This window comes from Brassica oleracea, chromosome C4 (genome assembly GCF_000695525.1).
Source record: "Brassica oleracea var. oleracea cultivar TO1000 chromosome C4, BOL, whole genome shotgun sequence".
In the NCBI taxonomy this organism is placed as follows: domain Eukaryota; kingdom Viridiplantae; phylum Streptophyta; class Magnoliopsida; order Brassicales; family Brassicaceae; genus Brassica; species Brassica oleracea.
In genome coordinates this window covers 17446928-17461651 of record NC_027751.1, presented here as the reverse complement: position 1 = coordinate 17461651, position 14724 = coordinate 17446928, and the positions used below count along the sequence as shown (strand labels likewise).

The window sequence follows — 14724 nt, the reverse complement described above, 5'->3', positions numbered from 1 at the left end:
CTGAACCGAACCGAAAATCAAAATAACTGAACCGAACCCGAACCAAATTTTATAGATAATCGAATGATTCCTATATCTCTAGAACCGAAAAAACCAAAAATCAAAAGAACCGAACCAGAACCAAACCAAAAACGAACGCCCATGCCTAGTTGAAAGAGTGAAGTTTTAATTACATTACAGAAATAAAATTAAATTAAATCAAACAATATTAATTACTTGGGTTTGATTCATCACAAAGTGGTAAAAGAGCCAGGTTCCCGGCTTGATGAGGGAATCCATGGTGAAAATCAAGATTGCATGTTTCGACGAACAAGGCAATTTCACGATGTTGAAAAAAACAAATGCTAGCTCATCTTTCGATTCCTGGGTTGAAGGATGCTCTGATTGAGTCTCCGACAACATCATATCCTGGGATTACGATTAAGAAAGGCAAGGATGAGGAGGACTCCAAGGAGCGGATCAAACAGATAGAGTACGAGAAGTCTGAGAAGGCTGAGAAGGCGACGAACATGATCATCATGAATCTTGGAGATCATGTATTGCGGAAGCTTGAAGAATATAAAACATCAGCAACAATATGGTCTACACTTGAAAGGTTGTATAATTATAAAAATCTACCTAATAAAATTCATATGCAACATAAATTCTATTCATTCAACATGCTTGAGTCTAAATCGATTGATAAAAACATAGATGATTTCTTGAAGTTAGTTTCCGGGTAAGCAGTGTAAATGTTTCTGTTTCAGAGGAAGTACAAGCTATATTGCTATTGAGTTCACTTCCATCTCAATGCTTTCAAATCAAGGAAACATGGACGTGTGGAAGAGATACCTTGACCATTGAAGATTTGACTAATGTTGTTAAGCCAAAGGAGATTGAGTTGAAGGAGGTGAAGGAATCAAACACTTCACAGAGGTCTGGTGAGTCGAATATCACACGAGGAAGACCTGATAAAATAGAAAGCTTTAGAGGCAGTAACTTCAACAACAAATCTAGGTCCATGTCAAGGTCAAAGGTGACTTGCTGGTATTGCAAGAAAGAAGGTCACTGGAGATAGACAAGATATTGGAGATAGGGAAATCACTTAAGGACAGGTTCTGCTTGCAGACGACAGAGCAATATCAGTCCAAGGGATTGGATCCATCCAGATTAACACAAGAGGAGGAACCGTTAACAGGCTTGCCAATGTCAAGTATTTCCTAACCTCAAGAGAAATATAATATTGGTTAGCTCTCTTGATGTGCATGGATTTAGGCAAGACGGTGGAGAAGGGAAAACTTGTTTCTATAAGAAGGGCAAGTTGGCTCTACGGGGAACATTGTGTGGAAGTTTATATCTAATGGATGGAGAGAAAATACTACCTTCAGCAAATGTAGCTGTAGGAAAAGATGACACAGTGTTCTGGCATTGTCGACTTGCGCATACAAGCATGAGGAATCTGAGGGTGTTGGTTGAGAAAGGAATACTGGACAAGAAAAAGATCAGTGAGATGGACTTCTGCGAAAGGTGTGTCATGGGTAAGAACAAAAGCCTCAGTTTCAATGTTGGCAAACACAACGGTGATAAAATGGTAAGGTACATACACGCTGACCTTTGGGGTTCGCCTAATGTACACATGTCTATATCTATTTCCGGTTCATCATATTTGATTATAATAGGAAAGTATGGATATATTTTCTAGCTACTAAGGATGAGACTTTTAGTAAGTTTTGTGAATGGAAAATCTTAGTAGAGAACGAGTAAACCGGAAAGTTAGGTTTTTAGAACTGATAATGGATAAGAATTATGTAATATTGCTTTTGATAATTTCTGTAAAAAGCATGGTATAGAAAGACATAGGACATGTACATACACTATGTAGCAAAATGGGGTAGCATAACGTATGAACATGACCATCATGGAAATTTGAGGTATTTATTAAGTGAAACCGTTCTTACACAACAAGAATGGAGCAACCTGAACAGCACTCTTGACAAGCTTGCCACAAAGGCAAAAGTGTTTGATATCAGTTTATCTGCAGTGTTTGACATACTCAGTAGCTGACAATATATATTTCTTTCGAAAAGCTGATTCCTATAGAAAATTCTAATGGTCGTAAACGGGTTGAAGCTGGAGATCTTTGTGAACGCAGAAATGGTAACCATCTTCTGTGTCTAGTCATGAGTGCGTTTGTTAGATTTCATCTTTATCATATCTATAAATCACAGGAAGAGGAGTTGACTTGAACCGAAATTGGGCTATTGACTGAGGTAAGAAAGAAAAAGTAATTTCTTTGCTTATGTTCCTTTATAAATCACTTGTTAAAGCGCTATGGAACCTGTGTCCTTCTCTTCTCTTCCATGATTATGATCAATCTGAAGAAAATCCAGGAACTGCTCCGTTTAGTGAGCCCGAAATTCAAATAATGCGGAAGCTAGCTATGTAATTTGATCCTCACATGTGGATAAACGTGCATTCTGAAATGGAGGTGATGGTTTTTATTTTGGTTTAGTGTTATTGTGTACACGTCCCATGTTTTCAGCATGATAATAGCGATGATGGATTGCATTCATGACTAAAACCCCTTGTTATGATGTATGTTGAGAAGTTTGATCCTATTTTCTCTTGTTTTCAGGCTCTATTTATGCCATACGACCACATAAATACAACTCAGAAGGATTTCTTTTGTAAAAGATGAGGATTTTACTTGAAAGAGTTAATAAATTTCATTGCCAATACCGCTGCATGATTGGATCTGGAGGAGGCTCTGTTGGGTTGGTCTCTCCCTTAAGCTTTTATGAATATTCATAAAACTTTTAAAAACTATATCCTTTCAAATTGAGTGTTGTTTAAGACTCATTTTGAAAGTTATGATAACTTCTTCAGGTTGTTTTTTTTTTGTCCGTTCTGATATATTTTCTTAACTTCAGGTACATGACAAATGGTACAGCTACATATTATAACTATGTTGTTGGTGTTTGTAAAAACGCCAATTGCTTTCTGATAAATTTAAATAGTCTTATGTTCGAAAGCGAAGGAAGAAGTTAAATGAAGATGAAATGAGAGACAAATGAAGAGACTCGGGTTGAGGCCAGAGGCGGACCTACGTCCGTTAATGGTGGTGCACCTGCCACACCATTGATTGTGAAAAAAAAAATTTCCTATGTATTTTCCCATTAAATTTGTTTTGACACCCCATAAACTATAGCCCAATGATTACTTGATAAATTATAGAATGTCCATTAATTTTAATCGAAAGCCCAATGTAAATAAATAATGCCCAATGTAAATAAATAATGTCTACAATTGAAAAAAGGAAAAACATGTTTTACTTCAATAATTTACAAACCTAAAGCCCACATTAAGTTAGAATTGGATTTTTTTTTTTTTTTACTCCACAAAGCCAAAATCCGACAAGGGTTTCTCTCTCTTTCTCTTAGAGAGAGAATTTAATCTCTACCGCCTTCGTATCTGTTCTCACAATCATATCTTTCACAGATACGAAGATGCAGAGTAGAGATTAAACACCTTTTGTTTTGTGTTTTCGGCTTTGTCCGATGTTTTGTTTTCGCTTTGGCGATCTGTTTATTCGCTCGGCGACTTTTTGATGTGTGTTCAGTCCCAAGTCGAATCTGATCTTCAGGATTTTATTCAACTTTTCGATTGGGATTGATATAATAAATCCTGATCTTCTTTGGTCGAGTTTCGTCATGTCTTTCACTGAGTTTCATCTTCATCATCCCGTAGGATTCTGGGTCAGATACATGCTTCAACGCTCACTTTGATCTTTTTCCAGGAGAATCAGTCTTAGCTATATATTTCAGCCGGTCATGGTGCGAGGCAAAGCATCTCTGAAGGAAAGAAGGATGAGTTTTAATGGATGCTTTAAACGTGTATGAAGAGGATTCAGAAGCGCTGGCGCTTTTCTAAAGCGGTCTGGCAAAGGGTCTTTCTTTGTCCTGGATTAAGCATCCTTAGGTATAACTCCAGTGAATCATGGATTCTTTCTCAGTAATTCACGGTTAAAGTGGAAGACTTTTACATTTGGTATTGGAATTTCCAATCATGAATACGACATGTTAGAGCCAGAGAGTAGATGCCCAGAGACTCACGGTGGTGACAATGTGCGGTGCTGCTAAACGCATGTGGGACGCGTGTCGATGTGACGTGTCTTCAGGAAACTTGATCGTCAGCTTCGAAAAGTTTCAGGATTGTTCTATTGGGCTGAATAATATTTAGCTTACTGGGCTCCTCTTCGTTGTAATTCTGATACCCAATGTAATGTTTGCCCATTGGGCTAAAATCAATGACAACAGAGTTGACAAAAAAAAATTAGAATTTTTTTTATCTTTCACAACTTGTCGTCATCTTCTTCTTGCCGTCGTCTTCTTCCAAACTCAACAAGGTATGAATTTAAGATTTTGTAATCTCTTCTTAGTTGGTAGGTTTGTATTTAAAATAGTAATTTAGTTTATTCTTATTGATTCTAATTATCCAACTATAAGTTATTTTAGTAATATTTTTTTTATTTGCAGACATATGGAGAAATTTTTGATACCTTTGAAAAGAAAAACTCCACCATCATCATCTCAAAGTGATATAGATGATTTGGATTATCTACCATGGGATCCTGCTGATCGAAAAAGAATATCAGAATATCATGCAAATCAAATAAACGAGGTGATCCGAAAATATTTAACCATAAGTCCTTGTCAACCCCGTGGTCATATTTTCAAACAATCACTGAAAGGAGGTGTGTTGAGACGGTTTAATCATGCTTGGTTTGATCAGTATCAGAATTGGTTAGAATATAGTGTGAAGAAAGATGCAGCTTTCTGTCTATGTTGTTACTTGTTCCGGGATAATGCTGGTAAAGGTGGAAGGAATGATGCATGGACCATTGATGGTTTCTCTAGCTGGAACAAGCCCAAAAATATTTCAGAACATATAGGTGATGTTAACAATTTTCACAATAATGCAGTAATGAAGTGTCAAAACTTGATGAAAGAAGGCCAGTCTATAAAGGATGCTTTGCATAAACAAGATGATATTACGAAGAATGAGTATCGAATCAGGTTAAATGCTTCCATTGATGCTTCCAGATTCTTGTTGAGACAAGGGTTACCTTTTCGTGGTCATGAAGAGAAAGACGAATCTGCTAATAATGGTAACTTTGTAGAACTCTTGAAATACACTGCTGAGCAAAACAAAGTTGTGAGTAAGGTTGTATTAGGAAATGCTCCTGGAAACAATCAGATGACTTCTCCAAAGATTCAGAAAGATATTGTGCATTGTTTTGCGGAAGAGCTGGTCAAAAGTATTATTGAAGAAATTGATCATGATGTCTTCGGTTTGTTGGTGGATGAGTCTGCTGATGATTCTTATAAAGAACAGATGGCAGTAGTGTTTCGTTTTGTTGACAAAAGTGGAATAGTCAAAGAGAGATTCATAAGTCTTACTCATGTAAGTGATACATCTTCATCAACTTTGAAATCTGCTATTGATTCTTTGTTTGCTAAGCATGGATTAAGCATTACAAAACTAAGAGGACAAGGTTACGAGGGAGCAAGTAACATGAAAGGTGAATTCAATGGGTTAAGGTCACTAATCTCAAAGGAAAGCACATCAGCATATTATGTTCATTGCTTTGCTCACCAGCTTCAATTGGTTGTTGTGGCAGTTGCCAAAAAACATTTTGATGTTGGAGATTTTTTTGATATGATTTCTCTGTTGTTGAATGAGGTGGGAGCTTCATGCAAAAGGAAAGATTTGCTCCGAGAAAGTCAAAAAGAAATTATTGAGAAAGAAGTTGATGATGGTGAACGTAAGACCGGAAAAGGGTTAAACCAAGATGTTTCTGTTTAGAGACCAGGGATGACTCGCTGGGGGTTCTCACTATAGAACTTTACTGCGTGTGATTGAGTGTTTTTATTCAATCGTTAAGGTGCTTAAATGTGTTCAAAAGGATGGTCAAGATGACTCGAAAAAGCGTCAAGCATATGGTCTCCTAAGATACGTCAATAGCTTTGATTTTGTGTTCTATTTGCAAGTAATGGTGCACCTTTTAGGAGTCACAAATAGTTTGTCCCTGTCCCTGCAAAACAGAGATCAAGATATCTTGAATGCAATGTCATTGGTAAAATCGACTAGAAACCAGCTGCAGAAATTTAGAGATGATGGATGGAGTTCTCTTATGATTAAGGTTTCGTCTTTCTGTAAGAAACATAATATTGAAGAGCTTGACAAGGATGATGTTTTCATTGACTTAAAGAACCCAAGGAGAAAAACAGGAGTCACAAATGGACATCACTATAAGGTTAATTGCTTATATGCAATTTTGGATCTGCAGCTTCAAGAATTCAATGATCGCTTTAACGAGGTGAACACTGAACTACTTATTTGTGCTGTTTCTTTATCTCCCATTGATTCGTTCTCTCAGTTTAACAATTCAAGATTGATGAGGTTAGCAACGTTCTATCCATATGACTTTAGTCATGGAGAATGCATATCTCTTGAGCAGCAGTTAGATACCTATATTGATAACATTCGAAGTGACGACAGATTTATTCATTTAGAAGATCTTGGAGAACTTGCTCGTACTTTGGTGAAAACCCAAAAGTATATGTCATTTCCTTTGGTTTATAGGTTGCTGAAGTTGATATTGATTTTGCCTGTTGCTACTGCAACTGTGGAGAGAAGTTTTTCAGCCATGAAGATTGTGAAGACAGATCGACGAAATCGGATTGGAGATCATTTTTTAAATGATTGTTTGATTTGTTTTATCGAAAAGGATGTATTTAAAAAAATCACAAATGAAACTGTGATGAAAAGGTTCCAGAACATGAAAGATCGTAGGATTGTTTTGTAGAACTTTTTTATATTGTATGAAACTTTTAAAATAGTTATATTTTCAGTTATATATTGACACAGGTTAAAAAAATTTCTGAGTCCGCCACTGGTTGAGGCAGAGGCTTTGCCATTGAGTTAAAGTGAAGAATCAGACCTTTGAGCTTATAATAAGGAGAGAGATCGTTTTAGAGTTTATGCTTTTGATGTTGTAATTGCTAAACCAAATGAGTCTTAGCTCTCAATCTTTATGAGCTTGAGGATTCACTTTTCAATTGTGATGAGATTGAAGTTTGAGTTCATACATTCAGAAACTGAAGCTGTAACCGATACTTATATTGCTTTGAGAGAGTTTAAGAATTAAATATATCCAAAATCCATCACTTTCACCTTCGAAGTTTTTGTATGACTAAAGAAATCTCTGCTCTCTACAGTTTCATGGAAAAATATTTTGAATTTTTCCGTATGAGCATATGGTACATGTATCAGTCTATTTGATTATATGCAAAGGCCTAATGTATTGGGATTTCCTATTGGCCAACGAGTAAGGGGCTCATGTATGAACAAAACTTCCGTTCACTCCATGTAGTGAATTGTAAAGTTCACCTTACCTCTTATCACCAATAAAAGTGTCATGTAAAATTACTAAAGAAATATTAATTTTATTAAAAAAAAAACAAAATAACTTCGAAAAAAGAACAACGCCCGTTAACGACGCCGGCGTTAATGACGTTAATGCCGATGTTAGGGATGTTAACGCTGTAATACCCCGCCCTTCGGGATTAAATGGTCGAGATCGAGAAAGTTAAAATTTGGAGCCGAGCATTTGGGAGTCTAGGTATACAAAGGAATGTTGAGTTTTGATCATATAAAGATTGACATGATTCGAAGAAAATAGAAGATTGGTCGAACATCAACTTGGTGGTCGAATCGCTGGCGGTAAAGATCGATCGGTAAATTTCGAAGAACAAGGTGGTCGAAGAATTGATCGTAAGTGAACTATGAGTTGAATAAGTTGCTCGGCCATAGTTAGAAGATGTCCTAGATTGATGAGACAGACGTTTTGGAAGCATAACATTTTTGGAAGCACGACGTTTCAGAAGCTCGACGGTTTAGAAGCACGACGTTTCTTAACCAAGAATTAATTTGAAAAAATTCGTATCAGTGGAATATTAATTCAGACACAACATAAGTAGGAAGCAGGACGGGAAGCAAGCACGACGGAATCGAAGCACGACGTGAAAACCCGAAATCTGACAAAAACCCTAATTTCGGTATTATGAAATTTCTCGGAGAAGCCGGAGGCTTGAGAAATATTTTCCATCAAGGTAAGAATCCATTTGGAGTTTATTAAAAATATTCAGCTCATAAGAACGGGAGCGGAAAAAATATTCGGGATTGATCGCAGATCAGAAATTTGCCGGAAGGGTCTAAATCAGACGAATGGACCGAGAAGCACAAGGTGTCTCGTTGCATGGGATCAGAACGTGGTGTCAACTGTCCAACAAGCTGAGTGTCTACAGAAGCTCGAGGTGTCGCCGTGCATGGAAGCAGTACATACAGCCTGACATGTAGAAGCACGAGGTGGATCGACCAGGCACGAGGTGTTGCTGCGCATGCAACCGAAGCACGCTGATCGACATGTGTGAGATGGTGTGTCGCCTTGCATGAGTTCAAGTCATGCAGCAGGCCATCTGGAAGTGGGTGTGTCGTCCTGCATGAGGCTGAGACATGCAGCCAGCCATGTGGATCACGAGGTGCCGCCATGCATGCATTCGGAGCCATGCGGAGCGACACACAGGCTGCGACCAACCTGAAGCTGATTGGCTGCTGTCTTCTATAAGTACCCCACGACCCCAGATCATTTCTTCACATCTAGACCTGTCCAAACCAAGTTTAAAACGTGAGAGAAAAGTAGAAAAAAAAGCAAGAGTTTCCGATCTTTTCGAGGGTTGTAGAGAGTTTTCGAGGTCAGTTCTCTACTAAGATCGGGTCAGCGCCTTGGGAAGGTTCTGTCCAACTGAAGGTCAATCAAGTGAAGATCATTTCAGATGGGAAGCAAGTCAACGTGGGGAGAGAGAGAGAGAGAGAGAGAGAGAGAGAGAGAGAGAGAGAGAAAGTGGTCGATGTAGAGTGTAGTCGATTCTGAAGACTGATACACCACTGAGAAGGCCAGTTCCGTCCAATCGATGACTCTTTACGATTGTGACGCGAAAGCTTTGTCCAAATCAATCCATCCAAGCCAGTCATATTCCTTGAGGATCAAGTGGAAGTGCTGTCCAGAGTTAGTTCAGTTCCACGGGTTCAGATCAGTCGAAGTTCTGCTCGATACTCCATCGGGAAGTCTGACGAACTGTCCAGAAGCTAAAGGAGGTTATGTCCGAGTCCAGATCAGTCTGTCGAGGCCTGTCTGTTTCTTCATGATGAAGCTGAGGTTATGTCCAAGTCGAGATCAGTTCAGTCAAGTCCAGTCAAGGCGTCCCTTAGGTTTTGGCCAAGTCTTCCCCGATCAACCAGCTGCTTATCGGCAAAGAACACTGTGAGTTGGCTTGTTTGAATTCCACTTGGAATTTAGGATAGTTTTGTGAGTTGGTTTTGTTTGAGTTCCACTTGTAGCTTAGGTTAGATCGAGTTGCATATACATTAGAAAGATCATGTTATTGCATGGTAGAGTCCTTAGGGTTATTTTATTTATAGAACTGGACTCAGTTTAGCAAGGGCTAAGCTGGGATGAAAGAAATTAAGACTGAGTTAAAAACCTGACTAGAACTAGGGCTAGGATGCATCATGTTTTCTATTCTTGCATGAGTGCAGGTTCTCGTTATCTTTAAAGATAGTTTCGTAGCATGAGGCCGAACTATATGAGTAACGGTTTGATTGAGTAGATTTAATTAAATGCTTGCTCGTTTAATTAATCTTGTTGATTGAGGTTAGTCATCTCTTGGTAAGGGAGTGACTACCTGGCTGAGTTGTTTAGTGATGATATTGTTGTTAGTGTTGTAGAGTTAGAGTGTGATGCCATATAGCTTGTGTGTAACCCACCATGCTAGGCATATTTTGGGGTTGATTAGTGTTTCCTCAACCTAGTACCCAGCGGGTTTAAGGAAACCACTTATTCGCTGAATCGAGAGCACTCAGAGAGACGGGGTCATGGCCTATGGCTGAGTGGTTACACGGACGGGGTAGTGACCGGCAGTGACCCGACTGTACTAGGGCTGTCTCGCGGTTACCCGACCATACTGTGGGCCGCAATCGTCGTATAACAACCGGCAGTGGCCCGACTGTAGTGGGGCTGTCGCGCGGTGATTCAACTGTACTGTGGGCCGCGTTCGGTTGAAAGTTCATTCTCCTAGTCTTTGTGATAGCGAGATAGGATATTGCCGAGGATGATGAGTAGGAACACTAAGTCACCAGTTTCCGGGTTAGAGTGTTGTGTTGTGTAGAGTGTCGTAGAGGGTTACTGAACCCTTGAGTAAATATAGCACCGATATACGGTGGTACGAGTTAGATCGAGTCATAGTTACTCATAGTTATTATTGTGATTGTGGTTGATTGATTTGCTTGCAGGTTATGACATTAAGTCCTAAGTCTGGCTTAGGTACCAGATTAGGCTTGGTGTGTATTTGGTTAGTGTAGGTTTGACGTTGGCATGTATGTGTTTGAGGGATTGCTTGTGAAGGGTGGTGGATATTAAAGCTATGCGGTATCATTGGTTGGCCGATCATGTTCTTGTCTGATTGTTGGTCGACCGGTTAATGGTACTTGTTTAGTCTAAGTGTCTTAACACTACATGAGTACTGATGATCGGATACCTTGGTGCTGGACGTTAGGACCGCCGGTGTAGATTTCATGCCTTTTGTAAACGGTATATATTGAGATTGTGTTTAGTTGACTCGATTTGGCATTAGGCCGGGCCCAGTCTTGAATTATTCAATGTATGAATATTTCTTAAATCAATAAAAGTAATTGTTTTATATGCGCTTCATGAGTACTCTGATATTTGACTAGTCCGGTCTAACACAACGTTAGGTCGTGGTACGGGTTGAAAAGCTTTAGGCCTCCATCTAACGGAAAATGCTAACTCTAGGTACGGGTTGCAAAGCCTTGTGCCTTGACGCAGTGGCACCACTTAGTGGATGAACTTGTCTAGGTCATGGAGTAATTTTTGTGACTCTGACCGAATCATCCCTAGCCCGTCACATAGCGCTTTCGGACCATGGTGTTGGGTTGGACGGTCAGTCATGTTCTTGTTTGATTGTTGGCTGGGCGGTTGGCCTTTCATCTCCAACCCTTGTTGTGGGTCGTCCGTCGGTCATGTTCTTGTTTGATTGTTGGCCGGTGGGTCAACCTATGTCTAGGATGGTTCGGAGGTGTTATAAACGCCGTCAGAAAAATCCTAATCTCTAAATCGTTAACCCTAAACTCTAAAATCCTAAACCCTAAAAACGCTAAACATTATTCCGTTTTTTTTTTCCAAATTTTAATATTTTTTATTTATACTACATGTCACTTTGATTACTTTGTTTGGTGATAAAAATTGAGGTGAATCTGACATTTACCTTTGGGACTGAAAACATGTATTTTTCCCCATGTACTAACTAACTGTTACTATCATTAATATATATGGAGACAACCAGATTTCGTAAGAGTTTGCTTTAAATGTTTAGCCCTGTTGATCTACCGTTTCAAGGTACCTCTTTTGTTTTTGAATTGTTTCTGTTTATTACCAAAATTGATCTTATGTACCACGAAAGCTTTACCACAACAACAATGGTCAACTTTTGGTTATTTTCATTTGTTTTGGTTTCTGTGCGAACTTTAGTTGCTTTTTTTACTTTTAAAAATTAAAAATCAACACACATTTATCCATTTAGTGATTAATAGCTAGTAATAAAAAGGAAGAAGCAAGATCTACATTTTTGTTGTAGACACAGAGTTATTTAAAGGTTGAAATTGGGCCTTAAACAATATTTCTACATGTTTAAAGGTATAATAAGCAAGAAAAATGAAAACAAAACTGATGATTAAGATGAAAATAATGGCTGGCGACCATAGAGAAAAATTGCAGAAGACCTAATTGATTTTGGAGAAGATGAAATTAAAATTACGAAAATGCCATTCATTAAAAACATGAAAATAAGCTAAATGTGTTCCTTGGTAGTTGAACCTACCTTGATAAGGTAAATAACCACCGCATTTAACCATCATACTGAAGAACTCATTATGTACACAATATATAAGTAATCTGATATATTCAATTTAGTATACTTAATATGTGATTATTTGTTGTTTGTCCGGGATGTTTTGTGGAAAATGAGTAACATAAATTTGGTTTTATAGAAGGTATGTGGATTCCCATAAGGTATAAGTCAGTTTTCGTGTACGTTGTTGTAAAGATATCTATATATAGTCATATGTATATGATATGTTGTACATACAATTACACTATCCACATGTACAACGATTCACATTTACACTATTTTTTTGTAAAAAAAGAAATCGGTTCGGAAAAAAGTAACCAAATTTTACCATTTTAAGTTGAAATAAATAAATAAAGAATATTCATAATTAAAAATAATTAGATAGAGACTATAATTAAAATTTACGATTTACGATTGGTCATACGTGTATGTGTATGTGTATGTGTATGTGTACGTGTGTACAATGGGTACATGTGAACATAGATTATGTGTGTACTTTTGTACATCGTATATTAAGTGATTTACAATGTACCATAAAATCACGTTTGCCCCGTTAACTAAACGAGTTTCTAGTTTCCGCTGCTTCTAATTCTTATAAATATTGAAACAAAAAAAAATTCAAAATTTTCTTCTTCAAATTGTCTCCTCCGTATCAAGCCAATATAAAGGCTTGAAGATGTAGAGCTCCAAGGCAAGTTGCAACATGATTGTCATCTTCGAGGCTCTCCTCCGCGACAATATCACCACCGCGACTGCCGCCACGTCTCTATCTTCCTCATTAGCTGTGAAATCGCTGCGACTAAGTTTCCTCCTCTTCGTCTTCTCCATGACCTCCTCTTCTCCATCGAAACATGCTTAAGAAATGAAATCCTCCTCGACGTTGTCTTCATGCAATGATTAACATGTAAATTGTTTACATACATTCATATAACATGTCATTTCAAAGTACAAAACAGTCGGAAATCGCTGTCATCTCAAAGCACAAAATAAAACAGAAAAAAACATGAAAAAATACAAGAGATAAAACTGCTGGAAAATGAGACATCCCTTGTTTCTGGTTCCACGATGATGATGGTTTCGAAGAGATGCTTATGGCACCCGGGAGGAGCATGACCAAATGGGTTTCCTGATGCATTCCATAAAGATATATAACATACATTTGTAAGTTATAACATTTGAAAATTTAAATAGCATTTAAATGTATACACAAATATCGTTGTCCACTTATACAACGACTCACATGTACACCGGTGTATATTAGTATATTATTCATATATATATGTGTTACCTCTGTTTACTCTATATATTTACTCTATATTATATATCTGGTTTACATATACGTATGTGTATGTGTTACCTTTGTTTTTTATGGTTAAAAATCATACACTACAAGAAAACACACCGAATTCCGACGGATCTTCCGACGGACACCAAGGTCGTCGGACATTTGCGACGGAATACTGACAAATTTCCGACCAAATCCAAAAAAATGAAGTCGTCGGAATTCCGTCGGCCATTTCCGACGGAATTCCGACGACATACGGTTCGTCGGAATTTTCCGACGACTTTTCGACGACATTCCGATAAAAAATGTAACCGTTGTAGTCGTCGGAAGTTCGTCGGTATATTCCGACGAAATTCCGACGACATTCCGATTAACAGCAAAGTCGTCGGAATTCCATCGGTATTTTCCGACGGAATTCCGACGAACCATGTGACCGTTGCCGACAAATACATATGACCGTTGTATAGCCGTTTGGGATTGGACAATTCCGACGGAATTCCGACGGACTTCTTTACATCCGTCGGAATTTCGTCGGAAAGTCGTCGGAGGTCCGTAAGCAATTTCCTATAAATACAACCCCTCCTCATTCAACTCATTCACACTTCATTCTCTCTTCATTCTCTTTAGTCATAACAATTCCGTGAAAATCATGTCTTCAGAAGTTTATTATCGTTCGTGGATGGATAAACCTCATTTGGATCCGAACACCAATTTGCTTACGGAAGAATACGTTCAAGGGATTGGAGAATTCATGAGGCTTGTTCAACAGCAACCGGATGCAAAAAGTGGTATGTTAAGATGTCCCTGCTCTTCTTGCAATAATAATAAGGTTATAAAAGAATTTGATGTTTGGACTCATTTGTATATGAAAGGGTTTTCACGTAATTATAAAGTTTGGTACCTTCATGGGGAAACTGGTTATGAATATGGTAGTACTAGCGAACCTCAGCCTGTTAGTGAACCTCAGCCTGATATTAGGTTAGAAGAATCTAGAACAGATATAGATTATGGTGTAGGTACTGAGCAGATGGTACATGATCATTATAGAGGGGAAGAACCAAACCCCGAGTCTAGGAGATTTTTTGACATGTTGGATGCAGGAAAACAACCTTTGTATCAAAATTGTAGAGATGGTCATTCAGTCTTATCATCTGCAACTAGATTAATGGGTATTAAGACAGACTATAATTTGGCTGAAGAATGTATGGATGCGATTACTGATTTTGTCAAAGGTATTCTACCTGAGGATAACCTTGCACCGGGTTCATACTACGAGGTTCAGAAACTTGTTGCAGGTCTTCAACTACCGTATGAAGTGATAGATGTATGTATTGACAACTGCATGATCTACTAGAGAGCGGATGAGACACGGAATATATGCAAATTTTGTGGGAAACCTCGTTATCAGGACAC

The 14724-nt window shown here is 38.2% G+C and overlaps 1 protein-coding gene across 1 annotated transcript; it reads left to right on the top strand.

The window, feature by feature from the left end:
• Positions 1 to 341: 341 nt before the first annotated feature.
• LOC106338281 lies at positions 342 to 6847 on the top strand. The gene is made up of 7 exons (XM_013777298.1): positions 342 to 536; positions 806 to 1015; positions 1095 to 1192; positions 1255 to 1575; positions 4515 to 5797; positions 6051 to 6181; positions 6329 to 6847. Exons 1-7 carry the CDS (start codon positions 342 to 344, stop codon positions 6845 to 6847), a joined length of 2757 nt encoding a protein of 918 aa, XP_013632752.1.
• The last annotated feature ends 7877 nt before the right edge of the window (positions 6848 to 14724 follow it).